General features: G+C 31.9%; 1 protein-coding gene and 1 long non-coding RNA gene across 4 annotated transcripts in view; one reads left to right on the top strand and one right to left on the bottom strand.

Annotated features, from left to right (window-relative positions):
- LOC106789142 (protein abrupt-like) overlaps nt 1–16,532 on the bottom strand; it is a 45,597-nt gene extending 29,065 nt beyond the window's left edge. Inside the window, exons 1-7 of one of the 3 annotated variants that reach the window (XM_014753114.1) lie at nt 16,260–16,532; nt 15,372–15,591; nt 14,097–14,291; nt 13,757–14,011; nt 13,544–13,679; nt 13,366–13,434; nt 8,266–12,050 (exon numbers count right to left, since the gene is read on the bottom strand). In XM_014753114.1, coding sequence (XP_014608600.1) covers nt 11,473–12,050; nt 13,366–13,434; nt 13,544–13,679; nt 13,757–14,011; nt 14,097–14,291; nt 15,372–15,560 — 1,422 coding nt within the window. In that variant the 5' untranslated portion in view covers nt 15,561–15,591; nt 16,260–16,532 and the 3' untranslated portion in view covers nt 8,266–11,472. Of the gene's footprint in view, nt 1–8,265; nt 12,051–13,365; nt 13,435–13,543; nt 13,680–13,756; nt 14,012–14,096; nt 14,292–15,371 lie in introns of those variants that run through there. The other 2 variants (XM_014753105.1, XM_014753122.1) reach the window with 2 other exon arrangements.
- Nucleotides 16,533–16,804: 272 nt separating this feature from the next.
- Nucleotides 16,805–19,416, top strand: LOC106789160. Its single transcript, XR_001381966.1, has 3 exons — nt 16,805–17,409; nt 17,737–17,972; nt 19,114–19,416. It is a non-coding gene; the product is annotated as an uncharacterized LOC106789160 (long non-coding RNA).
- Nucleotides 19,417–19,812: the final 396 nt, after the last annotated feature.

Raw genomic sequence — 19,812 nt, forward strand, 5'->3', positions numbered from 1 at the left:
TTTTTTTTTTTTAGTCATGCGATGTATTTTTTACCTTCCGCCTTTCGTGCACGAACCTATTTTTGTTTGTTTGTTTCGTAATTTTTTTGTCTTTTCCATTTTCCCTCTTTCTTCTTCTTCTTTATCCTTTCTTTCCTTTTCTCATCTCGCACACACAATCAAACGCACGTTTTTCTTTTCCTTGCTTTTTCTCTGTTCTTGATTTTTTTTTTTCTTTTTTTTTTTCTTTTTTTTTCCCCCCGGTTAATTTTGCGTTCTTCCTCTCTCCCTTTTTTGTACCCTCTCTTTATTTTTGTTGTTGTCTTCCTTTTCTATTTTATTTTAGCGAGTGGAAGAGGAGGGGGCGGGGAGGGGGTTGTTTCCTTGCACATACCGAGAGCGAATCCGCGAGTGTACATTTTGTTTTATTTCTTTCCCTTGCTCTTGTGTGTGTGTGTCTTTTGCCCCCTTTTTTACTTATTTTCATTTCTTTTTTTTCATCCCTTTCTCGTTTTTTCATTTTCCCCATTTACTTTTATTTGTTTATGCTTTTTCTTTCAATTCTTTTCTCGTATGTCATTTAAAATAATGTGTGTGTGTGTGTGTGTGCGATAAGAATAATATTATAATAAAATAAAAAATATATAATATAGGAATTAGCGTACATGCATAATGTTATCAGCATTATACGTTCACGCTACTAACGCATTAATTTATTAATTAATTAATWAWMAWWAAWAATAATWATAAWAAWAATAATAATAATAATAAATATAACCGATCATCGTCATTATATTTTTATTATGATTAATTTCTTAAAGAAAAAATTGAACGTCAATAAAATATTTTTTATAAAATCGCACTAATGAGGACGGTATGATATTATGCCAATCTGAAAAAAAAAGGAAAATAAATAAATAAAAAGAGAGAGAGAGAAAGAAAAAAAAGACGAACTGCCAACGAAACGATATCGATGTTTCGCGTCGTGCACATATTTTTCCCTTTTATTTTTTTCTTTTATTTTCTCTACGCGTGCGAATTATTACTTATTTATAAAAAAAAAAAAAAAAAAAAAAAAAGAAAAAAGAGAAAAAAAAAAAATAGTTCGATTGACAACGTCGTAGAAATAAAATAACAAACGACAATTATAAATAGGTTTAAATAATTCAGTTAATCGGTGTGTGATTTGTCAGATTATTTTTTAAATTCTTTTTTTTTTCCGTTGTTGTTCATCATTCAATCATTTTATTCATATTTCAATTCATTTAATTGATTGGGTCTCGAAACATTCGATTCGAGATTCAATCTTTTCGCTTGTAAATTGCGTGCAAGCGAAAAGCAAAAAAAAAATAGGGGATAAAGAGAAAAAGTCGACCAGAAGTGAAAATAGAAAAAAGAGAAAAAAAGAGGGATGTGTATTGATTGAAAAGAAAGAAAAAAAACACCACGAGCGACTTATTAAGTATTTTTCTTTTTTTTTTTTTTTTTGTATATCGAAACACATTTTGATCATGTAGTGTAAAATAGAAAAAATAGGGCGGGGGGATGGAATAAAATTAAAATTAAATTAAATTTATTGAAAGAAAGAAAAAAAAATGAAAAGAAAAAAAAAATGAAACGCTTCCTATTATTAATTCCTTCAATTAAAGAAAATACAAAGTAAAATATGTGAGACAATAATAATAATAATAATAATAATAATAATAATAATTGTAATATATAATAATAATAATAATAATTATAATAATTATAATGTTATAATAATAATATTAATAGTATAAAATACGATTACATATCACAATTTTTCCCATAGATTTCCTTTTCATAATCAGACGCATAATTTTGTTTAAATTAAAGCTAACGAAATACTTCAATATACTTTCTTTTACTTTACTTTACTTTTTTTTTTTCATTACTTTTTCTTATTCTTTCGGTTACGATACTTTACTACGACGTAGTCTTATTCTTCTATTTATTTATTTATTTATTTATTTATTTTTCTCGTTTTTTTTTTTTCTTTAAAAACACGAGAAAGAAATAACACGAAAGGTTATTAAATATAAAAGAAAAAAAAAACAATAAAATATCGCGTAAGTCGTAACTGAAAGGTCTACGTAAAAAATACATGTTGCACAATAATGATAATCATAATAATTAATTACAATAATAATTAATAATAATAATAATAATAATAATAATTAATAATAATAATAATAATAAACTTAATAATGTTAATACAATAATAAAAAACAAGTATATATATATATATATATATATATAGATATAAATTTGTACAACCACGAATTACACCCCATATTGATTACAATGCAGAAAGGCTTACATCTTATTCGAGATTATTCAATTATATCTCGTTAAGTGCCATGACCGTGAAATGAAAAAAAAATAAATTCCTTCGATAAAGGAAATGCTTCAACCATTATTTTATTCGAACATTAAATAATAATACTAATAATAATAATAATAATAATAATAAATCGCTTTTTACATAGGCTACGTAAAACAGCAGCAGGAATCGTTGAAACATATGAACAATATCTCGAAATTCTTCTTGTTCTCTCGCGTTCTCGATGAACAAAAAAATTAAGTCGATCGCGAGGAAGAAAAGATAAAGAAGAAAAAAAAAAAAAAACACTTAAATAACTAACAGAGCTTCGCAAAGAAATTCGAATCATCCCCATTTGTGTTTTCTCTTTTATAATATATTCCTTAAAATGTGTTGTTTTTTTTTTTTTTTCTTGCGAAGCTTTGAATAAGTAAGTACACGTGTGCCCGACGANTTTCTCTTTTATAATATATTCCTTAAAATGTGTTGTTTTTTTTTTTTTTTCTTGCGAAGCTTTGAATAAGTAAGTACACGTGTGCCCGACGATGAAAAAGGGAGATAAAAATTGTAAAAGAAGAAAAAAAAAAAAAAAGAAATAGTAAAACGAAAAAGAGTGATAAATCGGAAATCAGCGAGGATAAAACCGCAATTTAAAAAAAAAAAAAAAAAACCACGAACGATAAAAATCCAAAACGAAATTTTCTTCTCTACCGATGAAATACAATTCGAAAAATATTTTCTTTTCTCTTGTTTCCCTTTACCACCTTCTCCCACCGCCCCCCGCACGTATCATTCGGCGTTAGATACAAATAAAATGATGATAAAGAAAAAAAAAAAAAAAAAAAAAAGAATAATTATTATAACGAGGAAGAGAGAAAAAAAAAAAGAAATACGTATATACAAATGTAAAATAAAAGAAAAAATGGCGGAAGGATCGATGAGGAAAAAACACCCCCTCCTCGCACGATTCAAAGCTCTCTTTCTTTAGTTTGTTATTTTCATTTTTCAACCCCCATTTCTCTCTCTCACTCTCACTCTTTCTCTTTTTCTTTCTTTTTTACCCAATTTAATGAAAAAAAAAAAAAAAACCCTGTCCCGGTCAGTCATCGTTAAATTTGTTCGAAAGAAAAGAGATGTTTTTTTTTTTCACACTCGTAGCCAAGAAAAAAAGAAAAAAAAAGGAAAAAAAAACGTACTACCCCTTTTCGTGCGTTCACATTATTCATCATCTTTTTCTTATTCTTCTTCTTCTTCTTATCATTATTATTAATATACTAAAATTGTAAGTAATAGTTAGTTGTGTAATAGTAGTAGTTTAGCGTAGTAATAGTAATAGTAATAGTAGTTTAATGAAGGAGAAGAGAAGTTACTGAAACAGCTTAACTTTTCTTCCTTTCTTTCTTTCTTTCTTTCCTTCTTTTTCTTTCTCTTTCTTTCTTTATGGCTCACTCAAGGAAATACATTTCTAACCGGAAGTTAAATTCGGTCGAAAAGTATATATCAAATTGAATGTTGCTGCTTATCTGTTTTCTTGCTTCCTTTAGTACTTCCTCTATCTCTCTTTCTCTTTCTCATTCTCTTTTTCATTTTTTCTTTCTCTCTTACCAACATACACAAAACACGCATACAAACAAACACACGCATACTACGCATACACTAGTTCCTCGTTAACTATTACATATACACTTCATTCGCATTCATCAAAAACATCAGTCGTACGCTTATCCTTCTTCTTTCACTTGCGTAATTAACATTTTTACTTTACAAATAATAATAATAATAATAATCATAATCATATTAATCATCATAATAATAATGAGACAATAATAATAATATACACGATGACAATGACGATGATGACGTTGACAATGATTCACGATTGTATTTGTATTAATGACAATGATATCATGATGATGATAATAATGATAATAATAATAATAATAATACGTCATATATATAATACATAATATTGTATAGTCGCGACTGAAAAAATGCTATTCGGGCTTTTTCCTCTCACTTAGGGTAATGTACTAAAATTACTTTTCGGATTTGACGCCGATCATTCGAATAAATATATTATCGCACTTAAATATTAGCGTTGACTACTTCAAAAGCGAAATACTCTGTAGGTATTCGGATACGTGGGTTTGAAAAATGTCGTTTATATATAATTATTTTTATATATACAATACAATAATCAAAGAACCTCTTGTTTTGTTTCTTTATGTTAAATGTCTCTGCTTTGTGTACGTATATGTATATGTGTGTGCGTGCGTGCACGTATATGTGTGTACATATGTGTTTTATTTTTTTTTTTTCATGGAAACGTGTAAGCGTGTAAATGTATGTATGTGTGTGCTTGTGTGTGTATGTAAAAATGTAGTTTAATCTTTTTTTTTGTCTCTTTTTACCTTTTCGTTAGATATTACCACGCGCAATTATAAACGCATATATGCAGCTTAAGCTTACGCTCCCCTCTACCCACCACCCACCACCCATCATCCACCCTTCATACTCAACCCTCCTTTTTCTTGCCCTTTTCTTATCTTGTCGTCGTTCCATCTTTTTCTCTCTCTCTCTCTCTATATCTCACTTTTTCTATTTTATTTTTCAATAAATTTTTGATCCATTCGTATACTTCTTCCTTGCTCCCCCCTACCCTTCTCCCTCGCTCACCCCCTCCTCGCTCCACCCACCTCCTTCTCTTTCTCTTTAATGTATTTTTTTTTTTTTTCTTTTTATTATTTTATTTTATTATTTTCGTATGTCATCCTTCCTTTTTCCCTCTTTTTTATCTTTCTTTATCTGTATTTTTTTTTTCCTGTCTAATACGTAAGTGTGTCAGAAACAAGATTTACATAAAAATGCAGTTTATTTATCGCGAAGGTATTGCGTTAAAAAAATTGTAACGATTTCTTATTCGAACATGTTTTTTTTACGTGACAATCTCTCATTTTCTGCGATTACAACACGCGTTCGTCAATAAAAATATATATACATATACATATATATATATATATATATGTGTGTGTGTGTGTGTGCGTGTAATTATCAACAATCAATTAAAATTAAACGATACGTTTTATATCCTTCTCGTTGATATATTAAATGTACCGAAAGGAAAAAAAAGAAATAAAAGATCTTCGATTTCGTTTTGCGTCAACGAAAAAAAAAGAAGAAAAACAAAAATAATATATACATATATATATGCATACATATACGTGGGTCAATTGAAAAGTTTTTGAATCTACATGAAAACAAATTTTTAGAAAAAAAAAATACAAATTTTTAATCCACTATCATATATATATAAATTAATACTTTGTAAATCATAATACAAATATATAAATAAAACCCCTTCCGTTACGTTTCTTTTTTTTTTTTTCTTTTTTCTAAACACATGATTAATATATAATACATAATGTATAATATAGTATATACTAAATATATGGATCGTTTATTATGAAAGTCGTGTAAACCAATCTGTAAAAAATATTACATGATTTTCAATTATATTACAGATAAATAATAAACACACATAACAATTACGTGTTTTTTCTTAATTCTTATTTTTTCTAAAATGGACTGCAATGATTTCATAAGGATCCAATAATAAATAATAGTATATACTATAAGTGATTAGGTCGAATTAGTTGTGAGCCTAATATATAGAAAAAATATTGTTTTTTATTCTTTTGTTTTTTTTTTTTGTTTCAATCAAACACTCACTTTTATTTTTGAAATAAAAGTTATATTTTGTTTTTTTTTTTCCTTTTGTATTAAAGGCTCCAAATATTTCGACCAATCAATCACTCGTATATATACGCAGGTTGAAATTAAAAGTCGCTTTTTTTTCGCAAAGTTTTTGAACAGAAATCAAAATATTTGGATGAGTTTATAATAACAATTAATTGAACCAGTCGTTCCAAAATTTGATCACCAACGAGAATTGTGTGTGTGTGTGTACAATCCCAGAGAGATCGTATTCCTATCATTTTACAAATGAGTAATTAAACTCAGTCAGTTTTGTACAATGTGTGTAATAGAAACAACACCAATTTGAACAATTTTTGTGAACAACACAACACAAATGGGAAATAAAATAAAATGAATATACAAAAATATGGAAAAATAAATAATAATCATTTGTTTAGACTTATTTCGAAGGAACCGACTTTTGTCTCACCCCGTATAATATATATATATATATATATATATATCATAATACATTAGAAATGAAAAAAAAAAAAAAGAAAGAGAAATAACAAACTTAAACGAAAGTTTCGAAAGACAAAATTAATTTGATTTTTTTTTTTTCTTTCTTTCTTTAGAAATACCCTCCTCTTAATACATAATATTATAAATATAAGATCGACGACATTTTTTTATCATCGGATCTTTCGAATGACTAGATGAAAATTAATTTGTTTTCTTTCTTTTTTCGTATCCCCCTCCCCCCTCTACCTTTATTCGCACTTCCATCATCCTAATTTATTTTCCGTGCGATAATGCGTGCCTACGTATAATAACAAACTTTCTTATATATTCATTTTCATTCAAATTTGTCGCAAAGTGAAAAAAAAAAGAGATCGTCCATTTGTTCGAATAAGAAACCCTTCTCTTCTTCCGTTCTACCCTTTTATTTTTGATCAAGGTAGCAATGAGATACCCTATATACCTAAATGCTATTTAGTAACTAGGCAAATTCGAATATGAAATACCATTTTTTTTTTTCTCCACCTTCCTTCTAAAACATCCCCCCCCCCCCCACCCACCCACCCGGACCCTTATCCATTTGTTATTTTCTCGTATTTGACCGCCCATACAAATTGCATAATAATTTACATATATACAACACATAATTTTAATTGCATTTTAAAAGAGATTAGGTGTGTGATTCCTTATCCTTATATCCTTATCATTATCCTTATCATTATCCTTATCTTTCTACCACTTTCCACTTTCCTTTCTTACTTTGTATTTTCTTTCTCTCTCTCTCTCTCTCACACTCTCTCTCTCTCGCTCTCCCCCTTTCTTTCCGTGTGTGTGTTTTTTTTTTACTCAGTTTTTTTCCTTTTATTAATATTAATCTTAAAATATCGAGTGAAAGGAGCACAGCGTTTAGCAACGAAATACTCGGCGAAATATAACCGAGATATGTTTTTTTTTTGTTTCATCTCTTAACGCATATATGTAAAGTTGTCCAAGAAGGAGAATAAAACCTCCCTCCCATTCTTCCTTCCCACACCCTCCCCCTACCCCTCCCACCCCCCCATTAAAATGATAATAGTAGTAGTGGTGTGACGATAATATGTAATAATGGTAATACAATTACTATTCGATAATAGGATGATAAGATATTACAAATTATTATCGCAGACGATAAATCGCGATATTTAAAACGCGAAACGGAAATGCATCTTTCCAAGAATTATATTTTTCATCATTCTTCTACTTCATCTTCTGTTTCTTATTGTTTACATATACATATGCATGTATTTACGTATGTAAATATGTATATTAATAATTAATGCTTTCAGGAATGGCAAGTATGTACTTGTTTTTGCATCTTCATCTACTTTTCTCTCCTTTTTTTTTTTTTTTTTWTCTTTCTCTCTCTTTCTCTCTCTCTCTCATACTCACTCTTTCATTCTATTTCTTTTTTCTCTCTCTCTCTCTCTCATTCTCACACTTTCTCTCTTACATGCTTTCTCTCTCTCTCTCTCTCTCTCTCTCTTTCTCTCGTTCTCTTACTCAATTTTTTTTCTTTTTTTCTTTTTTGCCTTTTCTTTCCTTCTTTCTTTCTCTCTCTCTCTCTCTCTCTCTCTCTCTCTCTCTCTATTTATACCCTCATTGAATATAATTAATTGATTTTTTTCATGAATACACAGAAGAGATATTTTTTCCTTTCATATCATTTTTTTGGGATTTTTTTTCTTTTGTTTTGTTTTATTGTTTTTTTTCTTTCTATAAGTTTGGACCTTGCTTCGTAAACCGTGTAGTTTTATAATAGCCAGAAATTTGTTGTAATTCTTTTTCTTTCTTTATTTTTTGTTTGTTTGTTTGTTGTTTTTCATTTCTATTATATCTGTTTAAAAAGTATAACTTTTGACGCATATACATATATGGAAATATATATGTATACCCATAAACCGAACGATCGACTTTTGCATATTAACTTTGTAATGTTTTTTGTGTGTATGATTTTTGTTTTTGTTGATTTTATTTTTATTTTGGTTTGTTTTTTTTTTTGTTTGTTTCTTTTTTAATTTTTTAATGTTAATTTGTAATATTTGTTTCAACTGTCACCCACAATATATATGGTTTTAATTTTCAACCATCGAACACCCAATCAGAAGTCGACATAATTGTAAGTGTAACAGTGAGATTTAAAAACTGCACTGTGTTGTAGTAATATAGCTAGGTAACCGGTTTCCAATGCCCAGCGAAGTATGGCTTGTCAAATGATGCTTACTATTGTGTGATATTTCTGTAACACATCACTCTGATATACATAGTGTATATGGATCTCAGGCAATGGATCAGTTTTATATATATATGTTTTTATATATATTTTTATATATATATAGATTTATATATATTTATGAGACGATATAAAAAGTTAGTGAATTAGGCCTTTTTCAAAGTAACGCCATTATTATAAATTCAACGGATTTAATTTGCACTAGTGGTAAAAAACTCTGTTGTTAAAAAGAGCACGCGTCGTACTCTCTTAGACGGAGCTATGATTAAATACATTAACCGTAATCAACGGTGTGACTGTAACAAAGAACTGTACATTTACTGTCATATATCTCTCTATTGCATTTATATTATTATTGTATAATAAAAACCTCTTGTTGTGTGTATTTGTGTCTTGGTTGTTGTTATTATTGTTGTTGTTGTTATACGATTAAAATGTAAGGCCATTTTAAAAGAAAAATTTAACTAATACTACGATCTCTTATGTTATCCTGTAAAATATACACGAATAAATTCTAAAATTGTATAAAAAGGACTGAAATCTCGGTTGTATTGAAAACACTTATCAAGGCGCTTCGTCAATTTTTCAATTATATATTACTGTGTTGTTAAGAACGTGATTTGGAATTATATTGTTACTTTTGTCTTTTCTTTTCTTTTTGTTCTTTTTTCTTTTTTTTTTCTTAATTTTTTTTTGTTCTTCAAATAAAAATTTAAATGAAAGCCTGCGTCTGATCCAATGCCTGACAATTGGCGAATGTAACTCTGCTTGGCAAATGTATAACAATATTATAATATGATATGCAACATTTATAATCTAATCTTATTTCGGTACTAATTGTTAGTTTATGCTGGGCATCCATTTGTATTGTAAACAAAAGTTTCGAATGTACATTCGCAGTACATTTAACTTGTAAAAAAACATTGCAATCACTTACCAATGTAATAACAGATAATAAAAACCGTTTGTATAATATTGGTAATATGTGTTAGTCGCAGTCGTTGCAACTTTCCGGTACTATTGTAAAATTGTTGTATGTAAATATATTATAATAATATATAGCTGCATCTGTTTAGTAATTTGATTGTATGTGAGGTAAGGAGCCTGTCATCTGAACAGTACGATTTTTTAAATGACGATTCTAAGTAACATAATTGTCGAGTTATTTCTTAGAATCGTTATTCTAAATAATCGTACTTATGGAACTATTGTCATCTGTAAAATATAATATAAAAGATCCTGAGTTGTACTGTGTGGTACTATGGCTATGGAATTGTGTAGCAGAAGTCTATGCTGGCTTATTTCTGTCATAATTATAATAATTAAAAATACTAACGTCGAATGAAAGAAAGATAAAGATACCTTTTTGTTTTTTTTTTCTTTTTTAAACCTACTAAAGAAAGAAAGAAAAAAAACAAACATTACGTAAACTCAAAAATGTGAATCTGTGTATATACAAAAATAAGATAAAAAGAAAAGGAAAGATATAATACTATAAACGCGTAAATCACCAATAAACATGCATTATCAACAAATTTCAAGTATACGCATGATAATGATATTATTCGTGAATTTACTTTCATATATATAAGTATAAAAAAAAATCCTACTTCGAATTACCTAATCCACAAAAGATATTTCCAAAATAATTCCTAATAATACTGATCTGACTCGTCGAATACAAGATATTCGACGAGTATTTTAAAATCATATAAATTTAAGTAAAGAGACTAATAAAAAAAGAGATTAGTTATATACATGTGTATATATAAAAACAAAACAAAAAAAGAAAATCCTCTCCAAAGTTCATGCGAGAAAAAAACCAGCACAAACAATGCCCCCTTATTATATATTGTTTAATTCAATCTGCTGCATAGTTGCGATCACGGTTTGTTGATAACTGTTAATAATAAATATTATTACTCTGTTGAGCTGTCGATTGGCTGTATATTGCAATGTATGCATGTGAAAAATATATCATGTACGAGCTATGTCATTGCACATTGCGCTGCAATAATAAAGTAAATATAATTCTCTGTAAGAATATAATATTGTTGTAAATATCTGTAGTCTGTATAACACTGTATAGCATTAAATAAAACAACAAGTATCCGGCTGCAGAATTATCAGTACGAGGTGGGATGGCTGCTCCACCTACGGCATATTTTTTAGTTATTTCCCCCTTATTAACGTTCATCATCTTTATATGATGAATAGGCACGGGATATTATATGTAAACTAGTCTCCCAAACCTATGTACACGGTTTAATAATCGTATCGATGATAGTCGAGTTAGATACGACCTATATAAACTTTTCATTTACGCACAGAAATAAAAGTGTAATGCGGATAAACGTTACGCATTCGATGACAACGCACTTTCGTTTAGTATTGCAATTCCGTACGTCATTTTTAAATAATTTCGAATTACGTATTACACCCGTGCCTCATCTTGCACAGTAGTAGTTTCTGATCACCTAAATACAGAATCAGCCTTGTATCGTAACGTTATTTCTATCTATACTTGTCGATCAACTGTAAAGATACGTTTCCTATTGAATCACAAGTTCACTAAATAATAAATTTTAACTTGACTCCATCTCGCTCTCTATATATCACAAAATGATACTGGGAAATACAATAAAAATAAATAAAAACCTATACATTAGTTATACGAAGCATCGAACTGCAATATTCCGCTCGCAAAATGCTTCGTATCACCAATTTGAGCAACCTCTACGGAATAAGAATTATCCCCGGCCTGTGCCTGGTACGCTCTCAGCTTTGGTTCTACGGCGTTACCACTTCCGCTCCCCCCGGTATCTTCCGCGGGAAGACGAGAGAGTGGAGCAGAAGCAGTCAAGAGCACTTTGTTATCCACCTGAGCTTGCGTTTGAGCCTGAATTTGAGCCTGTGTTTGAGCCTGAACTTGTGTCTGTGTTTGAGCCTGAGCTCCACCCTGAACCTGTGCTTGACCACCCTGTCCTTGAACCTGAACTTTAACCTGATGATGGTAGATTTCCTCCTGACGTTGCCTGTCCGCCACACTGAGTTCGTGGAAACTGACCAGGTGACGCTTGAGGTACAGCTTGGTCTTGAAGGGCTTGTTACATAGAGGGCATGTGACACTCTGAGGGTTGTGGATGAGGCGCATGTGCTGCCGCAGGTTGGACAAGTTACTGTACATGCGGTTGCACACAGGACAGGGGCGTGGGTCCAGCGAGTGCAGTTTACGCAGGTCAGCTGCAACACACACACAACTTGCTCTAACCGGTAGCAGCCCACAGCATAACACGTTACCATAGCATAGCACCACGCTTTATTCACACCATGAATAATATCAAAATGATACCACCCACCACAGGACAGCAACAACCAGCAAAAACCCTATTTAGCACTACCCAAATTTGCTGCCTGCACGGTACATGTATAATGTAAATCCTGCAAGATAGCAACTTGCAAGGATATAATGAATCGAATCATAGATAACATAACGATATTGTGGTAAGGGAAAACACATAGTTTGAAAACAATGGTAAGCATGGATCAGCGAATAATGAGAATCCGTTAGGAATAATGGTCTTGGCCTTGTGAACTGTTTCATGGTATGGTGGACTCGTGCATGTTACACAGAAAATCAGACTTTTTATATGCATTAATACTGCTAACCATTAAATGAGTTAGAAATCTATCTCGGTAATCGTAATAAAGATTATTTTTATATCGTTTTCAATCAATGATAATGGAAATTTTAATTTAATTTATTTTCGCGATAAATAAAATGGACGATATAACTACAATAGAGTAGTGCTCTTGCACAATAAATATCTTAGTATAACTCTGTGCGTGTAATAACTAATTATCAAATAATCATTGAACTTTTTTTAAGAAAAGTCAATGCAGAAATATATAGTGCACGAAACGAAAGGTATATAAAAGTAATTTATCATTTCAAATCAAAGCAATATGTACATAGCACATTTATATAACCGACCGAGATCGTAAATATGATCTTGATATCATTAGTAAACAAGAAAGCAAATGATGCTGGTGATAGCAAGATGGCTCTCGTTGACGAAGTTACTGGAGCATTAAATTTAACAAGAAGCACTTACTCGTCAGAGTCTGAATGCAGCGTTAAGGTGTAGTACTAATATATATGTATATACGCATATATACGAGATGCATATATACGCGCGTGAAAGCATGAGAACAAAAAAATTATGAAGCTTATTGGGATGGGTATTTTTAATTATGTACACGCAGGACATTGTTGTTAATGGTATTCGGGCTATATCGGTAACGTTCATACAATACAGCTGATTAACTGCAAACTGCACTCTGTGGACTTAGGCCTATTTTAGCCTCTGAGTGTCAAATGTCTCCTACCACCTACCAAGACCTACCGAGCTACACACGAGCTTACCATTTCAAACGATCAAGATTCCTTTCTCCTTCCTTGCTTCTACTCTCATTATACAGTTCTGATGTAATGGCTAGGTTGTTGCTGTTTGTAATGGTGCTCGCACTACCAAAAAAGTATAAATCATAGACTCACCTTGCTGCTCTTGATTCAGCTCATTGTTCCCATGTGAAGGTCCAGGCATGCCACCTTCCATACTGGTTCCTAAAAATAACCCATCTTATAACATCTTCCTTTCAACTTCTCTCTCTTAACTTTTTAAATAAATTCTTTATTTATTTACAATAAACAACAGCAACAACAAAATTTATACCTTGAAAAGATGGTGGATATGTTGGTAACACTTCCATACCACCATCCAAACTAAGGAAACCACCAGGTAACGCGTTAACTTCTTGTTTCGATGAGCAATCATCATCACTGCCATATTCAGGTAGCTCTACTTTTGGCTGAAATGATGATATATGTATATGATGTAAGAGATAATAACAGAAATTATTAAATTGAATATATTAATTATGATTACCTCCACAATATCAATATCCTTATAACAGTCAAGCTGAACTTGCGGCTCTATAAGCGGTCGTGAGAGAGGTGTACTGCTAGCGCAAGGCGTCACAGTAGGTATTGGACTAGAGATTTGAGGTGAATCACTTCTTTTACACAGCCTTTTTAATGGTGGAGGGCTCGATGGTGGTGGAGTTTTACTGCGCTCATCGTCCAAGCTCGGTGAGATCAGACCACGGCCATTTGATGCGTGAACATTATTCGTCTTCAAGTGCTAAATATTTTATATATGATTTAAATTAGACAATTGTCTTAATTAAAAATTAACATATACAAAATACTATCACATTATAATATACCTTTTCGTTGTTGTGCTGACTACTTTGAGAGTCGGTGAGACCACGGATTTGTAGAGATTCGGCTGTACGCAGAAAAGTAGGCAATTCAGCTTGTGAAATGTTTACTTCACCGGCGTACATGAACTCCAGCAGTGATTGTAGATGTTCAAATTCCACATCCCGCATAAAAATTATCGGATGTTTACAGGGATTGGTCTGGAAAAAATCAACCATATTACTAAATTGTTTCCAATATTATTTTCTTTTTCTAGAAGGTATCAAATATCTTAATAGTGACTAAAAATATTTCAAATATGCTTTATCATAAATATTAATAGTCATGACTTAGATAAGCGGAAAGTCATATTTTAAATATTATAATTTTCTTTTATTTTGTATTTGCGTATTTCTTATAAAAAGGAAAAAATCAATAATAGCAGTAATAATAATAATAAAGATAAAAATAATAATAATAATAATAATAATAATGATAATAATAATAATATCGTTATTAAAAAAATAATTTCGTTCTCTCATAACTCTCGTATAAAAGCAATTAATTAAAACAAACAGAAGAGCGTGAACCTAATTAATTTTCAATAATTGTAAAGGAAATTATAAACGAGGAAGAAAAAAAAATTCCCCTTGTAATTAAATATTTGCATATACGGGCGTGCAGTATTTGGTAGTTAATCAGTTAATTGTGCGTGAAAAGAGAAAATGAAAAGGAAGAGACGAGAGAGAGAAAATAAAAGAAAAATAACAAAAGGACATCTGCATCGGTATCGCACATATACACACATAGTGCGTTATGATGGCTACAAATTTGAGAGCTGAAAACGTGTCGGAGAGATAAGAAATAAAGAGAGAGAGAGAGAAAGAGAAAAAAAAGCGGCTGGGACATGTCGCGCAAATAGGTATTGTGTAATTTTGGAATTATTAACGGTCGGACGAAGCGACTAAAATGCATATTACGTGCGCATACGAGCGGAGCAGCACATATAGAAAGATGAAAAAGAGAGATGGGAGATGAGAAAAGGTGGGAGGAAGAGAGAGACAGAAAGAGAGAAGGAGGAATCGAAAACGTGTTAGGAAGAAGAGGAGGGGAGGGGAAGGGGAGTAGCGTGCGTGCAAGAGAGAGAGAAATTAGAGGTGGAATGGGAGGGAGGAGATAGAGGGGAAAGAAGCAGGTGAGCAAGAGAGAGAGATGGAAGAGGGGATGCGAGGGGGTGAAGGAAGGAGGAGGGGATAAGGAAGAAAAGTAGGGTGGGGAGCGGGAAGAAACGGTTTTCTAACCTTGAACAACTCCTTGAAGTAAGGGCTGCAAGCGGATAGGACGACCTTGTGAGCCTGAAGTCGCCTGCCATCGCAGGCGAAGGTAACGTCGACGAAGTCTTCATCATCTCGCAACGCCTCGAACTGGCTCGTGATGTTCGCCTGAAAGTTGTTCCACCGCAAGCAAAACTGCTGCTGGCTATCCGTCATTCTCTATTTCACTCGACTCCCTCAACAACACCTGTGATCACACATCGAGGGAAGGTTGTGGGTAACTTAGTGTACCGTACGGCTATCTAAACTTAACTCTCTCATTACTGTAAAAATGTAAAATGTAAAAAGTGAATCGATGACTGAAGAGGAAACGTACGATATAAATAATGACAATCGATATCCAGGTTGCCATCCGCGAGGGAGAAAAATTCTCTAGCGTGGAGCCGCGCATACGCCGCCACTTTTCCCATTGCCGCAAGGACGTATTCGTGTATCTATGTGCTATGTATCTATGTGTGCGTGTGTGTATGTATGTATATATGTATGTTAGTTAGATGTATGCTAGCAGAAACGTTTCATCGTCGTGTTCCCTCTCGCGTCATTCACACACCACTACGTTACCAACGATTACGAATATGTTATAACGACGACGCGATGACACGACCACTACCACTACTTCAACTCACACGCAAGCGCATCACGCGGAATAACACTATCAAAAACCTTCCACGATTGTGTAGTAGCAATCGAATATAATGTAATGGTTTGGTGGTGGTAGTGATGGCGGTGACGATGTGAGAGATGTATGATGGTGTAAGAGGAGCGTGCGCGTCCAACCACCCAATCCTCTACAACACTACAAACGCATAACCCCCAGAAGAAAAAAAGAATACTTATTCTATGGTTTATTCGTACGGATTAACGAGGAACGACCGACAGCGCCGGCTCTATTTCGCGCCATGTTTGCATTGCCGAATTTCCGTTAGGACCAATGATTCCTCCTCTCCTGCTATTACCAACGTCGAATACTAAAATATCTCTAAACGACTACTTCATTTTACATGACTACATATCCTAATAAAAACCAGATCGTATATCTTAACTCTACGATATTAAGTAAATTCGATTAAAATCTTAACACAAATTTCGAATGATCTAACCTAAATATAAGTAAAATATATCGACGATACGAATGACTCGAGTATCATGTGTATCTTATTTGTTTGTTATATATGTTTTTGTAAATATATAAAGTAAAGATTATCTTACGTATAAATTTAACATAAGTTAGAGAAAGAAAAGAATATGCAACATACATGACATTCTCCACCATGAAAATTCCTACCACTCTTGCGAGTGGATGCATCGAGCAACGCTCCAGGATTGGTCCAAAAGATTCGACCAATCAGCGTAAGCTATTATCAATTCGCAATGTAGAAAAGCACAAATACGCTCATAGTAAGCGCGGAAAGAGTGCCGGCTGTTATTTAAAATAAATTCGAACTTATAGGTGAATCCGAGTGCAGCGCCATGAACAAACGAAAGAAAGCAAAGGAAACCCGCTAAAACGATCTTTTTCACGGTGCGATAGAAATGATCCTATATTTAACGCGAGTTTTTAACTCATTGTCAGCCGTGCAGTTAACATTACCCTCTCCTACCGTCGAGAAAACACGAGTTTTTTCTTTCTTCTTCTTTTTCTTGTCTCACATAGAAACACACGAGTAAGGTTTGTTCGTGTTAGAAGAAGTAAGAAAAATAACAAGAGGAAAAAGAAGAAGTAGAAGAAGAAACATCCAATATAGTGACTAAACTTGTCTTTCTCTTTATAAATACATACTTATATATACAAGTATATATATACATATTTATATATATACATAGCATATATACGTGTTCGTCCGTCTCTTGTTACGCGAGTGCGCGAGTCGTGCATCGGTTGGAGAGTTTGATAATAAAAGTCTGATGGCAGTCGTGTGACGGTGCATCTCGGGTGATATTATCCCGACTATCAACAAATCTTTCATTCCTGACGAGAATGTACGAATACAGGGAAAAGTGCAAGGTGATTCAGTGTTATCTATATCTACATATATATAAATTGTGTATATGCGTGTGTGTCTATATATATGTGTGAATTTGCGTGGGTGGTTGATACGAGTGTATGTATGTGTGAGAGAAAGAAAAGGACATGGACCGAGTCTATTCTCTCGTCCTTCCATAATCCTTTTCTTTGACCCTAAAAAAACGATTCTTTTCCTAGTCATTTATCCTAACCTATCTATCTATCTGTCTGTCTGTCTCTTTCTTTCGTTTATTCTTGTTGGCTTCTATCAGTCGATCCTTGGAAAATTAAAATAAGATCAACGACCACATGTAAGTGTGTTTTCAGAAAATCAATGTTAGACGAGTAACGACAAGTATTGGTTTCGAAGAAGAACGAACGAACGAACGAACGAACGTGTGTGCCAGAGAGAGAAAGAATATCGCGCTGCAGTTTTAACCTAATTTCGTAGTTCGTATGGAGACGCAAGGAACTCCAATCGATAGATTTAAAGGAGCAGAGTGACACAAACGACCTCGATCCTCCCGACCACTAGGATTATTCCAACGTCCTCTCCTACCCCGGTAATTTAACGATATTATTTTATTTTATCTTTCCGCAAGACAGATATTTTTCAACTTTTCTAATTGAAATATTTCTTTTAAATGCGATCTACGCGACCCTACTCCACCACTTATACATTCGCACGCGACTTCAATTCATGCCAACAAACAGCTGATCTAATCTTTTTATCAATCGTTCGTTTCATCATTTTCGTATCTTTCTCTTATCCCTACTCCTTATTTCTTTTCTTTCCAATTTTTATTTTCATATATGATTGATATCAAGATTACAAGTATACACTTGTTAGGAGAACTTTCCTGTCGATTCTTTCAATGATATCTTATATGTACTTTGCACTTCTTTTTTCAATATGACATAATAACTTTTTACCAGTGTTTTTATACTATACTTCATTTCCTTTCCTTGATAGAAACTTTAATTTTCTCATCGCTGAGATTAAGAGAATTTGTATCTATGAGTTTCTATGATGTTTATTTGATGTAATAATTTTTCACCGTATTTGTTATAATTATATTTGATATCTTCTCTTCGATAGAAATTCAGGTTCTCTCTTTGAGATGTTACATTTTGTTTACTCTTTTTGATATTTGTTAAAGAATTTTAATTCATTAATTTCTATGATATTTATCTAACGGTAACTTTTTATTGTAGTTTTCATATTATAGTTCATATTTCTTCTTCGATTGAGTTTCTATAGATTACTCTCTCTTAAATATTTTATGTCGTTAACTGTGATACGATAAAATAAAATTATTTAAATTCATGAGCTTCCACAATATTTATATGATATAATAACTTTTTACCATTGTTTTTATATTGTAGGTTATGTTTGTACTTTGATAGATCTTTAGATTTTTTCTCTATATATGTTTACTCTGTTTGATGTTCGTTACAAAATTTGAGTATATTAATGTCTGCGTTGTATCATCAAAAATGTATTTGTCTAGCGGGAAAAGTGATTGTTAGAGACTGTCAATGCGTATGAATCATCAAATGAGTTTTATCATTGCTTGATGAAATTTTTTCAGAATATAATAACTAGTAAATAGATTCTTGAAGTTAATTCTTGGATTTACTTGATATCACTTGTAAATAGACAAAAATAGCATTATTTAATAATCTTTCTCTTTTCCATTTCAGTGTACTTACAACGCCTTTGGCTGGTGATCGTGGTGGTTTCCCTAGTGGAAACCAGAAACTTGATACTACGTCACGGTGAGTTTTAAAAAACTAGAATTTTTATTTTTCTAGAATGACAATCCTTAACGAAGGATCATGCACAAATTAACAAGACATACTAATGTTAAAAAAGCATTGTTTTAATACTACTATGAAATAATTTTATTCGACAACATTCTACTTTTTTATATTCCATTCGATAACAACGTATCAATAATTATCATCATATCTAAACTTTTTCCTGTACGTATACATATATAAATATTAATCTGAACAATAATTAATATACGTTCAATTGGTTAAAATGTGTACGTATAAATAAGAAAAATAATTATTCATTGAATTGGTGTGTATCTCTACAGAACAATTAAATTGCTTGAAGAAGATGATAGAAATGAATCGTCTTTACTACCTTAAACTTTTCCTTTTTTTTTTTGATTCCCCTTGTAAATATGAAAAAGTTCAACAAGCCAACCGGTCGGCCGTTTCCACACAGAACTCACGGAAAAATTCGAACGTTTTAGCGGCAATCCAAGTAGAAGCACCATAGAGTACTGAAATGACTACATAGCTATTGTATCATAAGAGGTACGAACATTACCTTAATCTTGGTAGGAGTCAAGCAGGCTTAGCAGCGTACAGTCCAATGAAAAAGTAACT

Source organism: Polistes canadensis, unplaced genomic scaffold (assembly GCF_001313835.1).
Source record: "Polistes canadensis isolate GaletaPanama2010 unplaced genomic scaffold, ASM131383v1 scaffold_6, whole genome shotgun sequence".
In the NCBI taxonomy this organism is placed as follows: Eukaryota; Metazoa; Arthropoda; class Insecta; order Hymenoptera; family Vespidae; genus Polistes; species Polistes canadensis.